This window comes from Mesoplodon mirus (genome assembly GCF_964341445.2).
Source record: "Mesoplodon mirus genome assembly, chromosome: 9".
NCBI lineage: Eukaryota > Metazoa > Chordata > Mammalia > Artiodactyla > Ziphiidae > Mesoplodon > Mesoplodon mirus.
In genome coordinates, this window is record NC_138985.1 from 96086557 (window position 1) to 96108496 (window position 21940).

Genomic DNA, 21940 nt, shown 5'->3' on the forward strand with positions numbered 1-21940 from the left:
AGAGTAAAAGTACAGGGCTTTGTAGTAACTATTTTTCTTGCCGCTCATTGCCCTTTTCATTTATGTTTGTTTTTGAAGGCTGGGGCTTTTAAAAGCCACACTGTTTGATAGGCACTGGCTGATTGTAATAGCTTTCCTTCTCTTTTAGTGTTAGTTTGCTCTTTCTATCTGCTCTTCATTTGCCTCTTTTAAAGCAAATAGAAATTCTGTTTTATTTCACTAAACCTCATAGGGTTCAGCAGTTTTCAGCTGGCTCACTTGGCTGTAGGGCAGTGGTTCCCAGACTCTGCACATTAGGGAATCCTTCAAGAATCCTAAAGCCCAGGTTGCACCCTAGACTGATGACGTTGAAATCTCTGGGGGTAGAATGCTAGCTTCAGTAATTGTTGGCATTCTCCAAGGGATTCCAATGTTCAGACAGATTTGGAACCAGTGAAGTGTAGGGTATAGCCTATGCTATGCAATAGACCAAAACGAATTGTCCTTGACTTAACACTTACATTTGAAACCAAATATTTGTGTAAGGCAGACATCACATGGCAATATTGACCTTTATGTAGAAATGTTGTAGGTTGACTAAAGTTACTTTGTTGCTGTCCTCTAGTGCAGTTTTTGGATAGAGCTGATGAGTATTTGGCTCTTAGTCTGATTTTATAGCCTGATTATTTGGTCAATATGAGTTTGGTTGAATGACTAAATTAGATGATCTCCAGGTTTGAGCTGACTTGGAACTCTTTAGAGCTGTCATCTTGGTGCTCTCATTTCTGTATCTTTACTGTGTGTTCTTATCTGACTTACTGCCGGGAATGAATGGATTGAAATTGGGGCAATACATTTATTTATTGACAAGTGGTGTCTAGGTACAGCATGGTATAGTAAAAACAAAATGGGTTGAAAAGCCAGACGTTCTTAATTCTAGTCCTGACCCAACAACCCACTAGTTTTGTGAGGTTAGACAGATGCATCGCTTTCTCTCTGTTTTCCAGTATCCTCTTCTGTAGAGTGGATATACATACTTACTCCGTGTACATTATAGAATGGTTGTGAGAATAAAAATGAAACTTTGTACAGGTAAAGTGCTTTGTGAAACAGAAGGCAGTATAGAAATTTACAGTGGTGTAGGTAGCATGATAGTCATCACTATCACACGGGGCCAGGTGAAAAGAAAGTGGTAGTCTGGGGCTTCTGATGTTGAGCAGCATTTCTCTCCTGGTTCTACCATCACTAATGCTTACATGTTGTAATCAGGTTAACCATAGGTGCACGTGCTTACATTTACACACTTCAAGTCTGTAGGAGGAATGATCTCAGTCAAGAATAACACACAAGTCCTTTGCTGACATCGTCCTTCTTATGTCTGGTTTCAGCCTCACGTATGGATTTGCTCGAACAGGATTTTGACTGGTCAGTCTGTGGCCAGGTGGGGATCCTCATGTATGTGTAAAAATGGCAGCAGATGGCAACGCCTGTTGTTGCTGGGAGCCCTCTCTCAACCTGGTGGTGGTCTGAGAATGCTGATCAGTAGTTTTTGCTTGGCTTTGATAAGATAGGGGGAGCTTGCTAAGGACGTCTATTTTCTTTGAGATCCATCCCAATACTAATTACTTGTGGTTGCCTAGCTCTTAAAATGAAAAAAAAAAGCCATATTCCTCTCACATTCTTTTTTGCGATTTTAGTAGTTATGTTAGTAAAGGGCTGTAGAAGCGCTGAGCATTTCTAATGGATTTGGGGCCCTTGCAGAACGTGTGTCTTGATTTAAGTGATCGGAAGTGATTCTCAGAGACCTCCTTTGCCATCTCACAAGAGGAGAGCGTTCTGTAACTTTTTCTTGTCCGCAAACAACAAATAAGATGACAGAGGTAAGTGACTTTGGGACACTTGTTAAATGACACTGTCTTTCCCAGTGGTCTCTTCTCTTGTATTGTAGAGTAGAAACCCAAGTTCCAATGCTCTTTTTATGGAGCGCTGATGGTGAAACCAAGTGAGGCCCTGTGGGGCTCCTGGGCATGAGGCCCTTCGGTCCCCCGTTTCCTGTAGGCAAGACTCCAGCCCCCATGACCTGCCCTGAGTTCCAAAGGGCAGATTTGAACAGTCGCTAATCAAGGGAGGAGCAGCCAAGAAACCACCTGAGGCGAGATTAAAGGGACCAGAGAAGCTCATCAAGATGAGGAGACAGACCACCTGAGAGGAACCTAAGGGAGAGCAAGCCCTGCTCACCCCCTAATCTTGTCAGAGCCACGTAGCTCACGCCCCTCCCCCCACCCCGCCACCCCGCCCCAAACCACTGCTATAAAACCCTCAGCAAATCCTCCTGGGTTGGGACACATTGAAGGCAGGAGCCCACTGTGGCCCCCTTTGCCTGCCAAAGTCATAAAGCTGTTCTTTTCTACTTCACCCCAGACTCTGTCTCTGAGATTCTGAGATTCGATTTGGCACCAGTGTACAGAGAGGCCAAGAGTCTTTGGTAACAATGGGAACTGAGAATTGAAGGCATCATAAAATTAGGAACGAAGAAGGATTTTTTCGTGAGCTTTTCCATAAGCAATTACAGTTCTTATAAGGTATTAGGTATAGTTTAATTTCATCAGGAAAGTGATTGTGAGCAGAGCCGTTAAGTCCATTTAGAACAAAATAATGCTCTTAAGTTGGCATTATGCATCAGAAGCGCTAAATAACTTTGGACTTGGAATTCTCCTTCTTGAATATTATGTTAAGGAAAGAATTAAGAATTTTAATTGTGAAGTGTTCAAAAATATGTATACAAGGATAATTAATTATCACAGTAAGATTTATGGAAGTACAAAAATTAGCAGTTACCTAAGTATAGTGAGTTGGTTTAAGTCATTTATGGAATATTCATATTATGGACTAGCAAGAAAATACTAAAAATCATGTTTAGTGATGGGCAGATGGTCCCAAAATATTTCCAAATGAAAAAAGCATATTGAAAAGTAACAGTATTTTTGTAAAAACTCTGTGTGGAAAATGATCGGAAGGAGTCGGTTTAAAATGTATTTTATGTGATCAGTAAAAATATGGATCTTTTTTTCCTTGTGATTTGTTTTTCAAGTTTTCTTGATTGCACATCTATTACTTTTCTAATTTGAAAGAAAAAGGTTAAGAAAAACATTTTTGGGCCTCACTTTTTGTTTTTTAATATGTAAAATTGGCATGGGGCTTCAGTCTTAACAACTTTTAAGGACCCCTGAAAATAGAAAATTCTTACCTTTCATTTCTCGGATACTGTCATTCTGTGAGGCTTGTGCTAATGGGATGGGTATTTTAGAAGACCCGGTTGCCCATACTTTACAAGAGAAAAAAAAAAAGATTTGCCTTAATAAAATATGGGAATTAGATGTGGTAGAATGCCCTGATGTTTAAGAAAACCAAAAATAAGGGAGAACCCTCAAAAAAGCTTAAGAATAGTTTAGTAGACTGGTATGCTTTTAGAACAAGTCAGTGGTTCATGGCAGTCATAGGATGAGATCTTTGATGAAGTTAGAAGGCACATTTGATCTCTTTTGAGTTTTGTTTTCTAAGATAGATTTGAAGATCCTTTACAGGAGAAATTCACAAGTCAAAGGCCTTTTCTTTGACAGCACTTTATTTTACAGGCACCCCTCCCTTCACTTATCAATAACTTCATCTCATTTGCTTTATCCTGTAAATTCCATTATCTCCCAGGCAGTCTATTGCATTAAGCCTTTAGTACCTAATATCGCCTCATTTACATTGACACGTGCTTGACCTCAGCCCTTGTCCTCTCTTTGTTAATGCACCACCAAGCACTGATATCTCTCTGGAGCATTATCATTTGGCTGTTACCTCAACTACTAACAACCCTCCATTTGAGCTGATGAAGGTTTATTAAATAAAAACATGCAATAACCCTGGCAGTAATGAAGGGAGAATGGAGGTGGCTAGCATCCTGTCCGTAGTGGTGAGAGCCTGCTGAGTCCGCATAATAGGTATTGGGCTTCCTGAGGGAGAAGACGGGGCACCTGAATGCGGCTGATCAATATTACGTTAGCAAACTGACTTATTCTAAGAATGGGCTTTTTTGATGGCCTGATTTGATCGCTGTTGATGGGCTACAAGCTGAGGAGTTAGGGGGAAAAAAAAGTGTTCTTCCTCCAGGCACTTGGCCTTGCCCTATGCAGCTTTCTTGGGAAGTCTGTCTTAAGTACCAAACTGTCAATAGCCCTGAGGCCTTCAGTCAGAGGCCACGCTGAACCCTAGGGAGCCAAAAACCTCTGTCTTCTCCAGTGAAGCTGGGATCAGGGATTCTGTTTTCCCTCTAGACCCCTAGGACTCCCTGAAACCTCCACAGTAGCCTGAGCCCTTTATTCTCCCTTGTAAGTCCCATACTCTTTTCCTCCCTCCACCAACCACTTTTGTGTGCAGAGCGGTCTAAGCCATCCTCTACTTAGGCCACATGTGGTAGCTCGTGTCATGCTATAAACACAAGTGAGCGGATGACATTTATCCTTAAGAAAGTTTTTAAGTGCTATTATCAAGTTTATATCTAACACATAGGAGTCTTGTGCACAAAATCCTTTGGGGTCACATGCTTGTGTTTTATATCCCATATAATATGATACTATATTCTGCAAGTAAAATTGTTGCTAGTTTCTCTATGCAATTAAATACCTAGGGCTCTATACGGGCCACAACATTCTACAAAGTACAGTGATTTCCTAGATGCATCAAAGCTTTCAGACTGGCTCCTTAAACTGTTAGGTTGAAACAGCCGATATTTGATCATTTTTGACTCATGAAAACAGTAGTTTTCGTATTTCAAACTAATACATAAAATCACGTTTTTTTTGTTTTTTTGTTTTTTTTAAACTTGCATTTGGTTTCTTTTACCAGTTTCTGTCTGATAAAGAATAAAATCTCTGCTTTGGGAAATACGGTGTAGCTAAATGGGAATGTTTGGTAAGTGAATGATTTGGGATTCTTGTGAGAAACATCTTCCCTGCTTGTGTTGAGATGGGTATGAATCATACTTGATTCAGAGCGAGACTTCTTGGGCCCATCTGGGACCCCCTGAGCCTGAATGTGGAGAATTCTACGTAGAGTACTGTCTTGAGGACAAGGGCCTGAAGACACCAGAGTTTGCCTTCTCACAGTTCAGGGGCCCATGGCAGCAGTCTGGTGACCTGGGTGCTAAGTAAATCTCAGGTTCCAAGGCATGTTTCTTTTGTTGTTCATAGCCAAAGATTTTTGGTGTTCTTATTTAGTTGAGACTGTTCAGACTTGTGTCTTTTTATATACTTACGGGAAGGGATGGTATTGATTCTCTAGAATAGCCTAATTTCATATCTTTCTATTATATCTGTAAGTTGGGCCAAGGCAACATTTTCAGGATATTTATGTTGTCTTACTAGAAAAATGCTTCCTTAAGGGAGATGTACTGACCTCTTGAAAAGTGCTAGAATGTTTTGGAACCATGTAATAATCAGAGTCCTGAAGGAAATATTTGTTTTGGACTCAACAGTGGCAACACATTTGCTTTTTGTAAGGAACACTGTTGCCAAAATAAGCATTTTTATTAGCTAGCAGATGGTTTAGTTATCAGGTTGGGTTTTTTTGATTAAATTTGAAAGATTTTTTTTTTTGCTTTTTGGCTTGAACCTTAGTTCTATTTAGAAACAGTTACAGTTGTCATTCACCTTTGTGTGTCTCACCTCCCCCAACCAAAAAAATAAAGATCAGTGGTTTCTTTTCCAGTGTTTTTTCAATGAAGCAGCTGTTAAGAATGGCTGACTTTGGTGTTACTTAAAGACATTTCCATTGGTTCATGTTAAAGCACAAAACTAGACCTTTTTACCTAATCAGCTTGAGTAAGACTGGTAGAAGACAAACACTTAACTATGAAATCATCATTCCTAGTTTAAACTAAAATGAAAATGAGAAATAGACATTTGGGAAAGAAAAGTTAAGGGCACTTGTAGTTTCTAATTACAAAGATTTCCTTTGTTGTAGGTTCATCTCTCAACTCAAGGCAAATTTCTTTTTTGAAAACACCAGACGATTCTTGATTATGTACATTTAAACTGTACCTCTGACCTATTTTTTTTTTTTTTTTGCGGTACGCGGGCCTCTCACTGTTGCGGCCTCTCCCGTTGCGGAGCACAGGCTCCGGACGCGCAGGCTCAGTGGCCATGGCTCACGGGCCCAGCCGCTCGGCGGCATGTGGGATCCTCCCGGACCGGGGCACGAACCCACGTCCCCGCCATCGGCAGGCGGACTCTCAACCACCGCGCCACCAGGGAAGCCCTGACCTATTTTTTTGAGTTAAGGAAATATTTCTCAGAACTTGTTTCCTAAATGGATAGGTTTTTAATAGTGAAGCATACTGTCCTGTTCAATATCATGTGTTAAAACATTTTGTAGATGTTTGCTTATCTTCATAATACTAAAAGAAATATTTGTTTTCAGCTCAAACAGATTTCTGTTGTCTGTATGAGCAGTTTCTAACTCTGGTGAGTTAGAACATTAACGTTCTGTCAGATAATAGTAGGTGTTCTCTGAAAAAATTCCCTGTTGGTAGTATCTATCTCCCCTCCCTCCCCCTTTCCCCGCGTGGATTTATTTTTGAAAATATGTGTAAGAAAACTTCCAAATACATCTGGTTGGCTCATTATGTAGTACTCTACCTTTAAGAAATGGTGTGGGGACTCCACTCTTGGAGGGCACACACGAAGTAGTGTGTGCATCGGGACCCAGGGGAAGGAGCAGTGACCCCATAGGAGACTGAACCAGACCTACCTGCAAGTGTTGGAGGGTCTCCTGCAGAGGCAGGGGGTGGCTGTGGCTCACTGTGGGGACAAGGGCACTGGCAGCAGAAGTTCTGGGAAGTACACCTTGGTGTGAGCCCTCCCAGAGTCTGCCATTAGCCCCACCAAAGAGCCTGTAGCCTCCAGTGCTGGATTGCCTCAGGCCAAACAACCAACAGGGAGGGAACTCAGCCCTACTCATCAGCAGACAAGCAGATTAAAATTTTACTGAGCTCTGCCCACCAGAGCAACACCCAGCTCTACCCACCACCAGTCCCTCCCATCAGGAAGCTTGCACAAGCCTCTTAGATAGCCTCATTCACCAGAGGGCAGACAGCAGAAGCAAGAAGTACAACCCTGCAGCCTGTGGAAGGAAAACCACATTCACAGAAAGATAGACAAAATGAAAAGGCAGAGGGCTATGTACCAGATGAAGGAACAACATAAAACCCCCAGAAAAACAACTAAATGAAGTGGAGATAGACAACCTTCCAGAAAATGAATTCAGAATAATGATAGTAAAGATGATCTAGGACCTCAGAAAAAGAATGTAGGTAAAGATTGAGAAGATGAAAGAAATGTTGAACAAAGATCTAGAATTAAAGAACAAACACCTAGAAGAATTAAAGAACAAACAAACAGAGATGAACAATACAATAACTGAAACGAAAAATACACTAGAAGGAATCAATAGCAGAATAACTGAGGCAGAAGAATGGATAAGTGACCTGGAAGACAGAATGGTAGAATTCACTGCCACAGAACAGAATAAAGAAAAAAGAATGAAAAGAAATGAAGACGGCCTAAGAGGCCCCTGGGACAACATTAAACTCAACAACATTCGCATTATAGGGGTCCCAGAAGGAGAAAAGAGAGAGAAAGGACCTGAGAAAATATTTGAAGAGATTATAGTTGAAAACTTCCCTAACATGGGAAAGGAAATAGCCACCCAAGTCCAGGAAGCACAGCGAGTCCCATACAGGATAAACCCAAGGAGAAACATGCCAAGACACATAGTAATCAAATTGACAAAAATTAAAGACAAAAATTATTGAAAGCAACAAGGGAAAAACGACAAATAACATACAAGGGAACTCCTTTAAGGTTAACAGCTGATTTCACAGCAGAAACTCTATGAGCCAGAAGGGAGTGGCATGATATACTTATATGATGGAAGGAAAGAACCTACAACCAAGATTACTCTACCTGGCAAGGATCTCATTCAGATTCAATGGAGAAATCAAAAGCTTTAAGGACAAGCAAAAGCTAAGAGAATTCAGCACCACCAAACCAGCTCTACAACAAATGCTAAAGGAACGTCTCTAAGTGGGAAACACAAGAGAAGAAAAGGACCTACAAAAACAAACCCAAAACAATTAAGAAAATGGTCATAGGAACATACATATCAATAATTACGTTGAACGTGAATGGATTAAATGCTCCAACCAAAAGACACAGGCTTGCTGAATGGATACAAAAACAAGACCCATATATATGCTAACCCTCCTGCACTGTTGGTGGGAATGTAAATTGATATAGCCACTGTGGAGAAAACAGTATGGAGGTTCCTTTAAAAACTGAAAATAGAATTACCATATGACCTAGCAATCCCACTCCTGGGCATATACCCAGAGAAAACCATAATTCAAAAAGACACATGCACCCCAGTGTTCAATGCAGCAGTAACACAATGGAATATTACTCAGCCATAAAAAGGAACAAAATTGGGTTATTTGTAGAGGCGTGGTTGGATTTAGAGGCTGTCATATGGGGTGAAGTAAGTCAGAAAGAGAACAATAAATATCATATTTTAACATATATATGTGGAACCTAGAAAAATGGTACAGATGAACCAGTTTGCAGGGCAGAAATAGAGACAGATGTAGAGAACAAACGTATGGACACCAAGGGGGGAAAGTGGCAGGGGGCGTGGTGGTGGTGGGATGAACTGGGAGTTTGGGAGTGACATGTATACACTAATATGTATAAAATAGATAACTAGTTAAAATCTGCTGTATAAAAAAATAAAATAAAATTCAAAAATTCAAAAAAAAATTGTGTGGCATACCTGAGAATTCTAGAAGGTCACAGTAGAGATCATTTGACACATGAATTCATCATATTTTGATCTGTGAGTAGATGTATAGACAGCATTTTCCAGTGAACAGTTCCACTGTATGTTGTCTGATCTTTCATCTGCCTCATCTGCCGTGTCTTGTCCTGTAATTTTAATATTTATTTGTGATAGTATTCATTGTTGTATGTCACATTTCTGAGACCGATTTTGATGATTTCTCAAAGAATCAATCTGTTGCTGTCCACTTTAATCCAGCTGCATCTCTTGAATTTCTGTTGATGTTTCATCAGTGTGTTAATTAAAAAGTGCTCTTCAGTCATTAAATTTAGAAAACAGTGAAATAATTTACAAAATGACCACTTCCCATACATTAAAGAAAAAAATGCTTTGGTGGCATTCTTATCAGTAATTATGCACATTTCTAACTGTAGATGGATATTTAAGGATTTGTCCTCTATTAAAGGCTAAATGTTAGGAAATGCCTAGAAACCAGACCCCCCAGTACAACAGAATTAATCATCAGTGATGGTTGGATTGACCGTTGCCCCACCAAGCTTTCCTTATGTGTGAGCTTTATGGTACAAGCTACTTAAAACCACAGAAGATAAATATCAGGTTTCTAAACTGATGTTCTAAGGATGAAATCTGTGCATTGACAACTATTTGCTGCAAATTGTTTCGAGTACCACTAAGCAAGGTTAGAGTCAGGGAAGACAGTGGCCTTGCTTAGCTTTCATAATTACAGCTTTATAAATAGACCTTTAATTTGTGAAGGCCAGAAAATAAAACACTGTATCTTCATACAGAAATAGGGGCTATTTTCCTATCTGTGGTAAGGTTTTTAAATCTTTGAAGTTCTGAGACTACTCTTGATTGTATATATGGTAACTGTACTTGTATTTTCGGTCAAGAAAACATATTCAGAAAGTTTGTTATCTACGTGGTTAATAATAGTTCCATGATGGAAACAGCCCTTGACTGAAAATGCTGCCTTAAAACATGTTGTTGGAAACACCTTCCGAGGTTTCTTTATCCACATGGTAAATAGGTTCTGTTAAAAATAATGTGAGGACCCCTCAGTATGTGCCAGGCACTGTGTTGCTAAGTGCTTTACCTACATTTAAGAAAAATTAAGTGGCTTTGAAAGTTGACATCGTCATATAGTTTTGTAATTGGAACATGAGCTGTTTGGGTTAAAAATCTTCATGCAAATTCTTACAAACAAATTGAGTGTGGATGTGCAGTGGGTGGTTTTTAAGCTTAAATATCTCAGCTGGATTTAATTACCTTGAGGGATAAGGCTACATGATGGGCCAGTGGTTTACCAAATTATTTTTCATTTTCTGAATCTTGATGTCACTAAAGGTTAATGCATCCTCTTTTCTCTGCTAGAGACCTGAGTTAAAATCCATTTTAGAGCACACGTGTAAATGAATTTGTTGTTGTTTTTCCTCCTTGGGGACACTTCGGTCATTTCATGAGGCAGCCTTTCCATTTGGAATTGCCCACAGCTCGCACCAGGCACCGGGGCTCTCATAGCAGGGGCGGTTGCGATTCAGCGTGAAAATGAACTGGCAGGCTTCAGAGGGCAGAGCTGGCCCAGGGCTTGTCACTCTTTCATTCCTCGATTCTGTCTTGGTTAACTTAAGGAAACTTATTTGTTGCTGACATTTCATTATAGCACATCACAAAACAAGTGATGTGTTTGTGGCTAAGCCACTGCATTTTCCTCCCCATCTCAGGCCGGTTTGTATTTGGCAGCTACAAAGCTTTCTGTATTCACTGTCCACACTCTCCTAAGTGACTGCATTATACTGGGATAGATCTGTGATCAACATTTTTGATCACTGATCTTTCATGAGTTCTATTATCTATTGATTGTTTTTGTATAAATGCTTGGTTTTTTAAGTAGTGTTATTAGTTACTGCCTTTATCTGTACAGATGAGGAATATTTAGATGTATAACCAAAGCAGGGAATAGTCATTGCACATTAATTCCTTCGGGGAGCTCGGTCGGGCTCTTCTCCCTGAGTTCAGCTTGTAGTCAACTCTTCTCCATTTCTGTCGTTATTATTGCTACTGCTACTGTCATTATTATTATCAGTCTGTGTTTCTCTCTTCTTTTTTTCTCCCAAGGAATAGTACCTCTTCACTTTGTTCTTTCTTTAAGAAAAATATGTAAGGTCTTTACACACAGAAAGACATAAATAAAATTTTATGTACATGGATAAATGGGATTATATAATACATACTGTCTTTTTTTCCCCTTTGCAGTTCTCACTTTGGTTTCGAAGTGAATTGTTTCAAATTCCCTGAGTCCCTCGTCTTGTCCATTTGTTGTAGGTATTCCTACACCATTTTTATTCATTCAATCCTTTTTGTCTTAAAATCTCCCAAATTGCACTTTATGCCAAGAGAATCTCCCTCTTCATAGTTTGTCTTCTGTTCACCTTTCAAATCCCATTTCTTCTATCAAACTGAGTCAGTCCAAGGAGAGGTGATGACTGCTGTTGTCTGCTTGTAACATTCATGTAAAAATGCATTTTCCTCTGTGTGTATGTGAATATGAGAAAGAGCTAGAGATGACTGTAAATACACTTGTAGCCTTAGGCTAACCAAGCTCTGATTCATCATGGCCATGAGAATTATTAAAAAATTGATATAGTGTGCTTTTATTGAGTCTTAGTCCTAAGAGGCTAAGTTTGACTAAAAGTTGATCCAAATCATTAGTATGTGGACTTCTTGTGAGGATATAAACATTATAATTATTTCAGTAGGAGGTCATTTTACTTGTGTCCATGGATAGGCAATGTGTGTGGGAATAAATAGTATGTACAGCTTTGCTGAGGTGCTTTAGATGCCTTCATGTTTACCATGATTGTTTTCTTCAGCATTATCTGTCTCCAATGTTAAACCCTTCAAGAGCAGAACTAGGCCTATCCACATTATACTGAAAGTCTGAAGTATGCTGATAAAGTTCTCATAAACTCTTTGGACAGTATCTTTTATTTATTTATTTTTAAATTAATTTATTTATTTTTGGCTGCGTTGGATCTTCGCTGCTGTGTGCGGGCTTTCTCTAGTTGCGGCGAGCGGGAGCTACTCTTCGTTGTGGTGCGCGGGCTTCTCATTGCAGTGGCTTCTCTTGTTGCAGAGCACGGGCTGTAGGGTGCGTGGGGTTCAGTAGCTGTGGTGCGTGGGCTCAGTAGTTGTGGCTTGCGGGCTCTAGAGCCCAGGCTCGGTAGTTGTGGCACATGGGCTTAGTTGCTCCGCGGCATGTGGGATCTTCCTGGACCAGGGATCAAACCCATGTTCCCTGAATTGGCAGGCGGATTCTTAACCACTGGACCACTGAGGAAGTCCCGACAGTATCTTTTGAAAGATAGTCTTTCATATTTATAATATTACTAGATTATTTCATTGTCTTAATCTTTTTTTTTTTTTTTGCCCTTTTCAGGTGTCTGCAGTCGAGTCTTTGGAGGGTCCCCTGCTTCAGGTGGAAGGACTGAGTGACCTTAGGCTGGAGCTTCACAGCAAGAAGATGAACCTCCACTTAGTTCTCATAGATGAGCTGCATCGGCACCTGTACATCAAATCCACTAGCCGAGTTGTGCAGCAGAACAAGGAAAAAGGCAGGATGAGGTTGGTTAAAGAGGCTCTTTGCCACAGTGTCTTGTGGCCATGTAGAATTTTAAGGAATATTATTTGTTTCCCAGAATATTGTTATAGTTTATTTTACTTCTCTTTTTAACATGTCTCTGAAAATGTAAGATAGTTTTATGATACCAAATACTCCACGTTCTGAAGGCTGACATTCTAAGTTTGTTCATTCCCTCACTGCACATTTCTTGTGGTCTTTTTATGTAAAGATACATAAGAAACATTTACTGTGGGTCTGTAACTGGATCAGAGAGACCTCTGGTATATCTCAGAAGGAAGAGAAAAGAAATCCTTAAATTGGATAGTGAAGTCCGCCTAATTAAGAAATATAAGTGTATGAATATGAAGTTAGAAGACTGTTACTTAGGGCTGTGTTCAGCTTTGGACAGTCCTCTTTCTGGAGTAGTTTAGGGAGGGTTTAGAGAGAGCACTTTTTTTTTTTAAATGCCAGGACTCATTGTAGCACAGTCCTATGTTGAAGGGCCTGGGTGGACTCAGGACATTTATTAGGTTAGGAGAGACCTGGTAGGGAATAAGACCAGATGGTAGGACAGTAGAACGTTGGCGTTATTAACATGTATCAGATAGCTGTGCACATCATATGTCCTTCCAACATTCCTTTAAAATAGCCGTAAGATTCTTCAGAGGGCAGTTGAGCACTATATACTGTTGATACTTTTTCATCAGGCTATAGATGAGAGGAGCACTGGAAGCAGCGCATGCTGGGAATGAAGCCTATAAAATCCTATTCTGTTCAAACCAGAATTTCCAACTTTGTGATGCTTCAGTTTAGTCAGAGATCCTGACAAAGAAAGAAGTTTCCATCTCTTTCTGCAGATGGGCACTAGAAAAACTTAGGCACACAAATTGAGCTAAGGGTTATGTACCTTAGACTTAACTTCAGCACTGCGTCTGAATACAATCTTGTTGGAGAGTAAAGTGGTGGATGGGAGCTGTGCTAAGGAAATACCTTCCAGAGTGTCTGGTGGTAAATAGAAGATCTAAATAGATTTCTACCTGTGCAAGAATTAAAAACAAACAAAATAACCCCACTCCCTTATAAGCCCAAGGGAAAAATACTTATTTTCCCTTATGCTATAGAATAAGCATTAGGGAAAAAGCATTAAGTTGAGGTCTCGAAGAGCATTTATTTGAAGAAAAAGATTTATAAAGCAAAATAGGAAAAGTTTAGGAGACTTAAATTAAGCTCAAGTTTCCCAAAAGATGCAAGATGAGGTAGTAGGTTAGAATTTTGCTCAAAATTATCACCCTTTCCCCTCCAGTTGAGTGGGAGGAGTGTATTTCCTTCTCTCTGATTTTTGGGCTCTTGCTTTTGCTGATTGTTAGCATGTAACATGAGGGGCTTGAAATTCGCTTGTGCCAGGGAGCATGCCCTGCCATGCGTCTGCCATTGCCATGATGGCGCTGGTCCCAGGAGGAGGCGGAGAGACATGTGGAATCGAGCCATGTTCAGCTGAGCTGCCTAGCCTGAATCAGCCAGTCACAAAAATATGTGCTTATTGTTGAACATGACTGAGATTCTGTGGTTGTATGCAGCAAGCATATAGCTTCTATGAAATGATAATGGGGAGCTATATGAATGGGATTGGGAGAAATGCAAAAAGAACTAACTACAACAGGAACAAAATATAAGGAAAAACCAAAATGATAATAGGGAAATTAAGTCTTTTTTAAAACATTAGAAGAATTAAATCAGTGAAACGAGGGAAAACTTTTCTTATTGTGAAGAAGAAAAACGCAAGATGATAAAAGAACGATAATGTGAAAGGTGGAGAATGGTGATCAAATGATTTTAGGCATTCTACAGAATGACACTAAAATGATAGTGTTATAGGTTGAATTGTGTCCCCTTAAAATTCATGTTATTGAGGTCCTAACTCCCAGTACCTAACTGTGACTAAATTTGGAGATAGGGTCTTTCAATAGGTAAATAAGTTAAAATGAGGTCATTAGCATGGGCCCTAATTCAATATGACTGGCGTCCATATAAGAAGAAGAAATTTGGACACACACTTCTGAAGAGGGAAGACCATGTGAAGACACAGTGATAAGACGGCCGTCTACAAACGTAGGAGAGAGGCCTCAGGAGAAAACAACTCTGCCAACATCTTGAGCCTCCAGAACTGTGAGAAAGCAAATTTCTGTTGTTTAAGCTACCCAGTCTGTGGTACTTTGTCGTGGCAGCCCTAGCAAACTAATACAGACAGAAATAGTAGCAATAATTATAGTGTAAAGAAAGAAACTTAAACAGAAAAAAAGACCGTGGTCTGCAAATCAAAAGGATTCAAGGTAAACTTAGTGAAAAACTTACTCTTAGATATGATCATGAAGTTTTTTATGAATTTCAAAAACAAATACTCTAAGCACCAAGGAGAAAAATTATGTTACCTGCCCTGACAGATATAGTTATTTGCCCACCTGATATCCATTCTCTCCTTTTTTTTTTTTTAGATGTATTTAATTCCTTTCTTTCTCTCTCTCTCTTTTTTTTTTTTTTTTTTTTTTTTTTCCTGTATCGGGTCTTAGTTGTGGCAAGTGTGATCTTTGTTGAGGCAAGTGGGATCTTTCCTTGCAGTGTGGGTTCTTTGTTGCGGCACGCAGGCATCTCTCTAGTTGTGGCATGTGGGTTTTCTGTCTCTAGTTTGCGGCACATGGGCTCTCTCGTTGAGGTGCGCGAGCTCAGTAGTTGTGGCGCGCGGGCTTAGTTGCCCCGCGGCATGTGGGATCTTAGTTCCCCGACCAGGGATGGAACCTGTGTCCCCTGCATTGAAAGGCGGGTTCTTTACCACTGGACCACCAGGGAAGTCTCTCTCCTTCATTTTTAAGGACAACTCTTGTTTTGTTCTTGGTGGCCATATGTCCAGCTAAAAGGCTACATTTTCCATCCTCCTGTGTAGCTAAAGGTGATTCGTGAGACTTCTGCTTGCAAGCTGTTGAATCAGGACTCACAGGAAAATTCTTTAAAGGTGCCAACTAAACTGGTATGGTCACTCTTTTACTCTTCACTTGCCTTCCTTTACTTTCTGTCGAGGGCATGGATTGATGCCATCGTCTTGGACACTAGTGACCTTGAGGATGAAAGCCAAATCGTGAACTTTTTAATGACATGGGGCCTCCATTATGGCTCTGAATGGGTTTGTATCTTTTATATGGGAAGAAGGAAGTCCTTTTGTTTTACTCAGGCCACGGCTATTTGGGTCTTCTGTTTTATACAGTTAAACTTAGTCCTGATAAACAGAAAGGAGTAAAAATCAGGCTCACTGGGATTTGCTAAACATGAAATGCCAGAAGACAGCAGAGCAAAGTCTACAAGGCGTTGAATGGGAAAGAATTGGGACCAAAAATTTCTATACCCAGCCAAGTGGACATAGGCAACACAGAGACAAAACAGATATAAATTAACACAAAATGAAAAGCTAGTGTTCTTTTTCTGAGAAAAATACTCAAAAATGAACTATAAGATGTAAAGCAAAATCAGTAACTTGAGAACAATAAAGTTGTAGGTGGTTTGAAACTGCTGCCAGGAGTGACTGCACAGCATTAAATATGTAAATTTGCATATAAATAACTGAAAAATATTTTTGTAAGATCAAAAATATAAGCTGAAAACTATTTTTGGAAAAGAAGGTCTGTGTGGTTGAAGAATACTCTATAATAGTAAACAGGATTAGATAGCTAGTGGGAAGCAACTGCATAGCACAGGGAGATCAGCTCAGTGCTTTGTGACCACCTAGAGGGGTGGGATAGGGAGAGTGGGAGGGAGACGCAAGAGGGAGGAGATATGGGGATATATGTATATGTATAGCTGATTCACTTTGTTATAAAGCAGAAACTAACACTCCATTGTAAAGCAATTATACTCCAATAAAGATGTTAAAAAAATAGTAAACAGGATTTATATCACCATATTAAGTTAGTAGAGACTGGGAAATTTGGATAAGCAGGAGATGCAAAGGTGTGCTGAATTCTTAAGACGTCAGAAGTTTTGGATTTTAATAATTAGAGAAAATGTTTAATTCATTTAATTTTGTGTTTATTAACCTAGATATGTATATTTAAAGATTTTTATATTGAAAAGTCACTAGAGAAGACAGAATCAAATAAAACATATTTTTTATTGCAAAGAATGATGTTTTAGCCAACATTCTTGATAGCAAATAGCAGAAATCAGTCCTGGTAATAAAACAAGGAAAGAAATTTAGTGGAAAGTTATCAAGTAGGTCACAGAATCTAAGGAAAGGAAGTCTGTATAATCAGGCTCTAAAACCCTGGAGGGACCAAGGGAGATGCAGCAGCTAAGCATACATCATAGACAAGCCATAGGAAGGGTCTGGTTGGGTTGCTGCATTATGCCTACAATTGCTGGATTTTTAACTCAAGTGAATGATCTCTAAATGTTGCTGCATCTTGCCTTTATTTCTTCAAGATTCAAAGTCTTGGCTGGAAGCATCCAGTTCTTTGAGCTTGAGACATGTCAGCTTGTATAGTAGGAAGAAGGGCCAGGCCCTCTTCCCTTTTTGCTTTGACCCAGACCATGGAGAGTGTCTCCAAATACAAAGACTATTCCAATGGTTGGTATCCAAACACAAACACGAAAACACAGATTTCTATTGAAGGAGGAAACAAAAGAAGTCACATGAAGGCACTTATACATATAAAGTAGAACAGATATTTTTGAAGTAGAAGTGGGAAACTAGTGGAATTGATAAAAGAAGGATACATGCCTGCATGGAAAAAATAAAAATGGTTTTTGGAGGCTATGAAACAAAACCCGAATAAATGGGGAGACTTTCCATGTTCTTAGCTCATAAAGATGTTAAGTCCCAGTTAAATCTCAGTTGAGGTTTTTGGAACTGTCAAATCTGTAGTTCACATGGAAGAATAAATATGTAAGGATTGTTTAAAAATAAATTGAGAAGGGAGATTATAAAGGAGGATTTCCTTATCTAATTTTAAAGTATATTATAAAGCTACTTTAATCAAAACAGTACAGACATGCAAACACAAAATCAGATTGTTGGAAGGAAATAGAATTTAGAAACAGACCCCAGGATATATGAAACTTCAATATTTTTAAACAGTAGTTCAGTTCAGTGAAGCAAATGAAGGCTATTTAGTAATTCATGTTGATACAATCAGCTGTGTGAAGAAAAGAAATTTAGCTGCCTACCTGTTATTATGTACAAAAAATTCTAACTTGGTTTAAAAAAATCACATGATGCAACTTTATTAGCATTAGGAAAAAATAGAATATGTATGTGGGAGGCTTTTTAGGTCCACATCCTACAAAAATAGTACCATTTCATAAAAATGCATGTAACAGGATGTTGACTGGAACATTTTGGGCAGAACAACAAAAATATACAAGCTCAATATTCAAGAGGACTATGGTTAAATGAATTATGGTGTATCCATGCTGTGTAATACTAGACATTAAAACGAATGAGAAAGATTTCTTAGTGCTGATAGGAAAAGATTTCCAAGGTGTATTCTTGGGTTCAAAAAAGCCAGGTGAAAAACAGCATGTACATTATGAATCTATTTGTGTAAGAATTAAAAGAATATGTACTTAAATATATATCCTTTATATATAGATGTAAAAATTTGTGTGTGTGTAAATGATTTCTTGGAAGGATAATGCTGAAAAACAATGATAAAAGGAATTACCTATGGGAAATGGAAATGGGGTGGCAGGGAATAGAAAAGAAAGACTTATTTCATACCCTCTGCACTGGGAATATATTCACCAGGAGCATGTATTATTACTTTAATAATAATAATAATAATATTGATAATACTTTTTTTAAAAATTATTATTTATTTTTGGCTGTGTTGGCTCTTCGTTTCTGTGCGAGGGCTTTCTCTAGTTGTGGCAAGCAGGGGCCACTCCTCATCGCGGTGCACGGGCCTCTCACTGTCGTGGCCTCTCTTGTTGCGGAGCACAGGCTCCAGACGTGCAGGCTCAGTAATTGTGGCTTACGGGCCTAGTTGCTCTGTGGCATGTGGGATCCTCCCAGACCAGGGCTCGAACCTGGGTCCCCTGCACTAGCAGGCAGACTCTCAACCACTGCGCCACCAGGGAAGCCCTGATAATACTTTTGAAGATTACTTTTAATGAAATGGCAACATGTTTACTGTTAAAAGGAAAACCTAGGGTTTAATATTCTATTCAGGGTGATCCAAAGAATGTTGAAAAAGCATGTGTACATTTTTGTGTGTATGCATGAGTAGGTCTGTGTGTGTGTGTGTGTATGTGTGTGTAGGGATGGACAGACTCCTTTCTGTTAAATATTTTGAAAGACATTATACTATAATTATATTAGATTATTTTCATTTTCTTTATATTTTCAAAAAAGAACATTTAATACCTTTATAAGCAGATAAAATCAATAAAAATTACTTAAAAAATGGTTAATCCTTTTACTTGTTGCATGCATCCTGGTTTAATACTTGATCACCCCATTGTATTTCTTGCTCCCTAACTAATTTTTTCTTTTTATGTATGTCTGTTTTCTTTTTGTTATCTTTCAGTGCTTCCCCCTGCCCTCCTGCTTTGCTTAGATTTTAGCTTCACTTTATTTTGTATTGCATGTCTTCACTCTTGGTTTATCATTTAAGACCATGACTGTTTTTGACTTTTCTACCCTCTGAATCATTATTCTTTCTGTACGTTCAGGCAGATCTTAGAACTATAGAGAATTACTGTGTCAGACATTCCTGATTCATTATTCTGTTACATTTTCTTACGAAGGGCATATTATCTTTGACAGACACTTCTCAGCTGAGTTTGATTTGACAAAATATGAGCACTTGCTCTTTGACAGGTGCTGTGCCAGCTGTTGGGGTTATAGGGTGAATATATTAGTTATTAGATTTACAACCTAAAGTTCAACTCACCTCTGTTAAGTTTCAGTTTGACTAAAGTCAACCAAATGACCTGCTGCTGTGAATTTTGGGCATAATTGGAGATATTTATTATTAAGTGAAGGAACAGAAATAAGTTATAATTAAAATGCAAATATTTAATAAGCTGTTAGCACTTCTAACCCTTCGTAAAAAAAAAAAAAAGACTTCATGGCCTGAAATACTGAAATCAGACACATTTTGAAGTAGATCCTTACTAGTTGGATGAGTGTTGAATGGCCAGAAAGTCCTAGGAGTTACGGTGGTGTAGGGGGTTGTTGTTTTTGGTATGGTTAAATTTGCTTTATAGTTTTCCTGTCTGCCACCATGTGGTTATTAAATAGCAAACCACTCAATTACAAGATAAAATTACTGATTTTGGGGGGGCTATCTTATACTGGGAAGGATTTTATGTGCATCACCTGTCTTTTTCAACTTGGCTATGAATGATTCTGAATAGATTTAAAGTAAAAATTTGTAATCATAGACCTTTAAGAAGAAAAATAATTTCTATCAGTATTTCTTTGAAATAAAGCTATTCAGAGGATTCATACTAATTAGAAACTCAAAGAACAATCTAATTTTTTTTGTGGTAACATTGGCTTATACATTGTATTGAATATAAGTTTCACATGTGCAACATTATCTTTTGACTTCTGTATACGCTACAGCCTAGAGTGTGCTCACCACCAAAAAATTATTATTCATCACCCTTCGGTTGACCCACTTTACCTCTTCCGCCCTCCTCCCATTCCTCTTCCCCCTGGTAACCACTACTCTGTTCTCTGTATTAGTGTTATTTGTTTTGTTCTGGTTTGCTCATTTATTTTGTTTGTGTTTGGTTTTTATATTCCATACATGAGTGAAATCCTAGAGTTGTCTTTTTTTGTTTTATTTATTTCACTTATCCTAATGCCCTCAATGTCCATTCATGCTGTTGCAAATGAGGAAGATTTCATATTTTTTATGGCTGAGTAGTATTCCATTGTGTGTGTGTGTGTGTGTGTGTATCACATCTTCTTTATCCATTTATCTGTTGATGGGCACTGAGGTTGTTTCCGTTATCTTCACCACTGTAAATAGTGCTGCTGTGAACATAGGATGCATGTATCTTTTCGAATTAGTGTTTTTGTATTCTTTGGATAAATACTCAGAAGTGGAGTAACTGGGTCATATGGTAATTCTAGTTTTAATTTTTCCAGGAATCTCCATACTTCTTTCTGTAGTGGCTGCACCAATTTACATTCCCACTAACAGTGTATGAGGGTTCCCTTTTTTCCACATTTTCTCCAAATTTGTTATTTCTTTCCTTTTAAGAACAATCTAGTTTTGATTTTATTTTTCTGTTCTCAAAAATACTTCCTCTGAGAGATTCAAAACCCTTTGAAGGTATTAATTAATACTTCTCAACTTTATTTCTGATGTATGTATTTCTTTATTTCAACTTTTCTCTCTTCTGAAATGGAAACTAAGGTATGTGATATTCTATAGTAGCAGGTACCTTTCTGTTGAGTTTCACGTCTGAGGTAACTACCTGAGTGGGTGTGCTCCCTGTCTCTTGAACTCTTAAGACTAAGTCCTTCCATGAAAGAACAAGAGAAAAACCAGAAGTCATTTCCAGAGTTACTTGCCTTTGGGTTAGTGTGTACAAAGGAGAAAATTGAAGCCCAAGGGAAAATTTTAGAAAGAGAAGAGAGTCTATGCAAATAGTTTTACAGTAAATTGACTTTCTAAGAGTTTATTGATGGAGTTTGAGGGCCCTTCTGGCTCTGACAATAAAGTCAGCAGGTTATGTTTTTTCAGAGTTAAAATGGCAAGCCATTTATCACCCTATATTTAACTGAAATACATGTTTAGGTTGAAACTGAGAAAATGATCGTAGGTTTTAATCTAAAGTGAATCACGTGCACATCTGTATTTATAGAAGTGTGTATTGTACTTACAGATATGCATAGCACTGTGCACACACATCTGTACTAACTGCTGCTTCATTTACAGCCTTGGCGGGCAGTATTGCAGCTATGTACCTGACTTTCCTGCTAATGGATACCTTCATTTATTAATGCTTTAAAAATAACTCCTCCATTTCTGTTATGGATATATTTATTAAATGTATCAAATCTTTTTTCTATCATGTAAAGTTGAAATTAACTTCTTCCTAATTATTCAGTAACAGCACTGTAAACATCGGTGGTTATCCTCTGTCTCTGTGGGCGTGTGTATCCAGAGGCTGGGGAGATGTGTAGAGCTAGTTTTCCAACTGTGAGTAAAATGCAGGTAGAAGGAGAGGTAGCTGAGGAGAAAAATGAGAATACAACAGTAGTCAGTATAGAAAAGATGAATGGATAAATCTGATCCAATTGATTTTATGATTAGACTATTGTAGCCAGTCAGTGGATTTGAAGGCTCTTTTGGGTTTTCTTAAGATAGTGTAGGGAAATAGGAACTTACAGCTTTATATTGGAGGAAGAGAGTCACTGGAACTATGTCAGTTCAG

At 38.7% G+C, this 21940-nt stretch overlaps 1 protein-coding gene across 1 annotated transcript in view; it reads left to right on the forward strand.

Annotated features, from left to right (window-relative positions):
* EXOC4 (exocyst complex component 4) overlaps positions 1-21940 on the forward strand; it is an 815775-nt gene that overhangs the window by 39820 nt on the left and 754015 nt on the right. The window contains exon 4 of the mRNA XM_082632942.1: positions 12317-12501. Within this exon, the coding sequence (XP_082489068.1) occupies positions 12317-12501 (185 nt within the window). The remainder of the gene's footprint in view (positions 1-12316; positions 12502-21940) is intronic.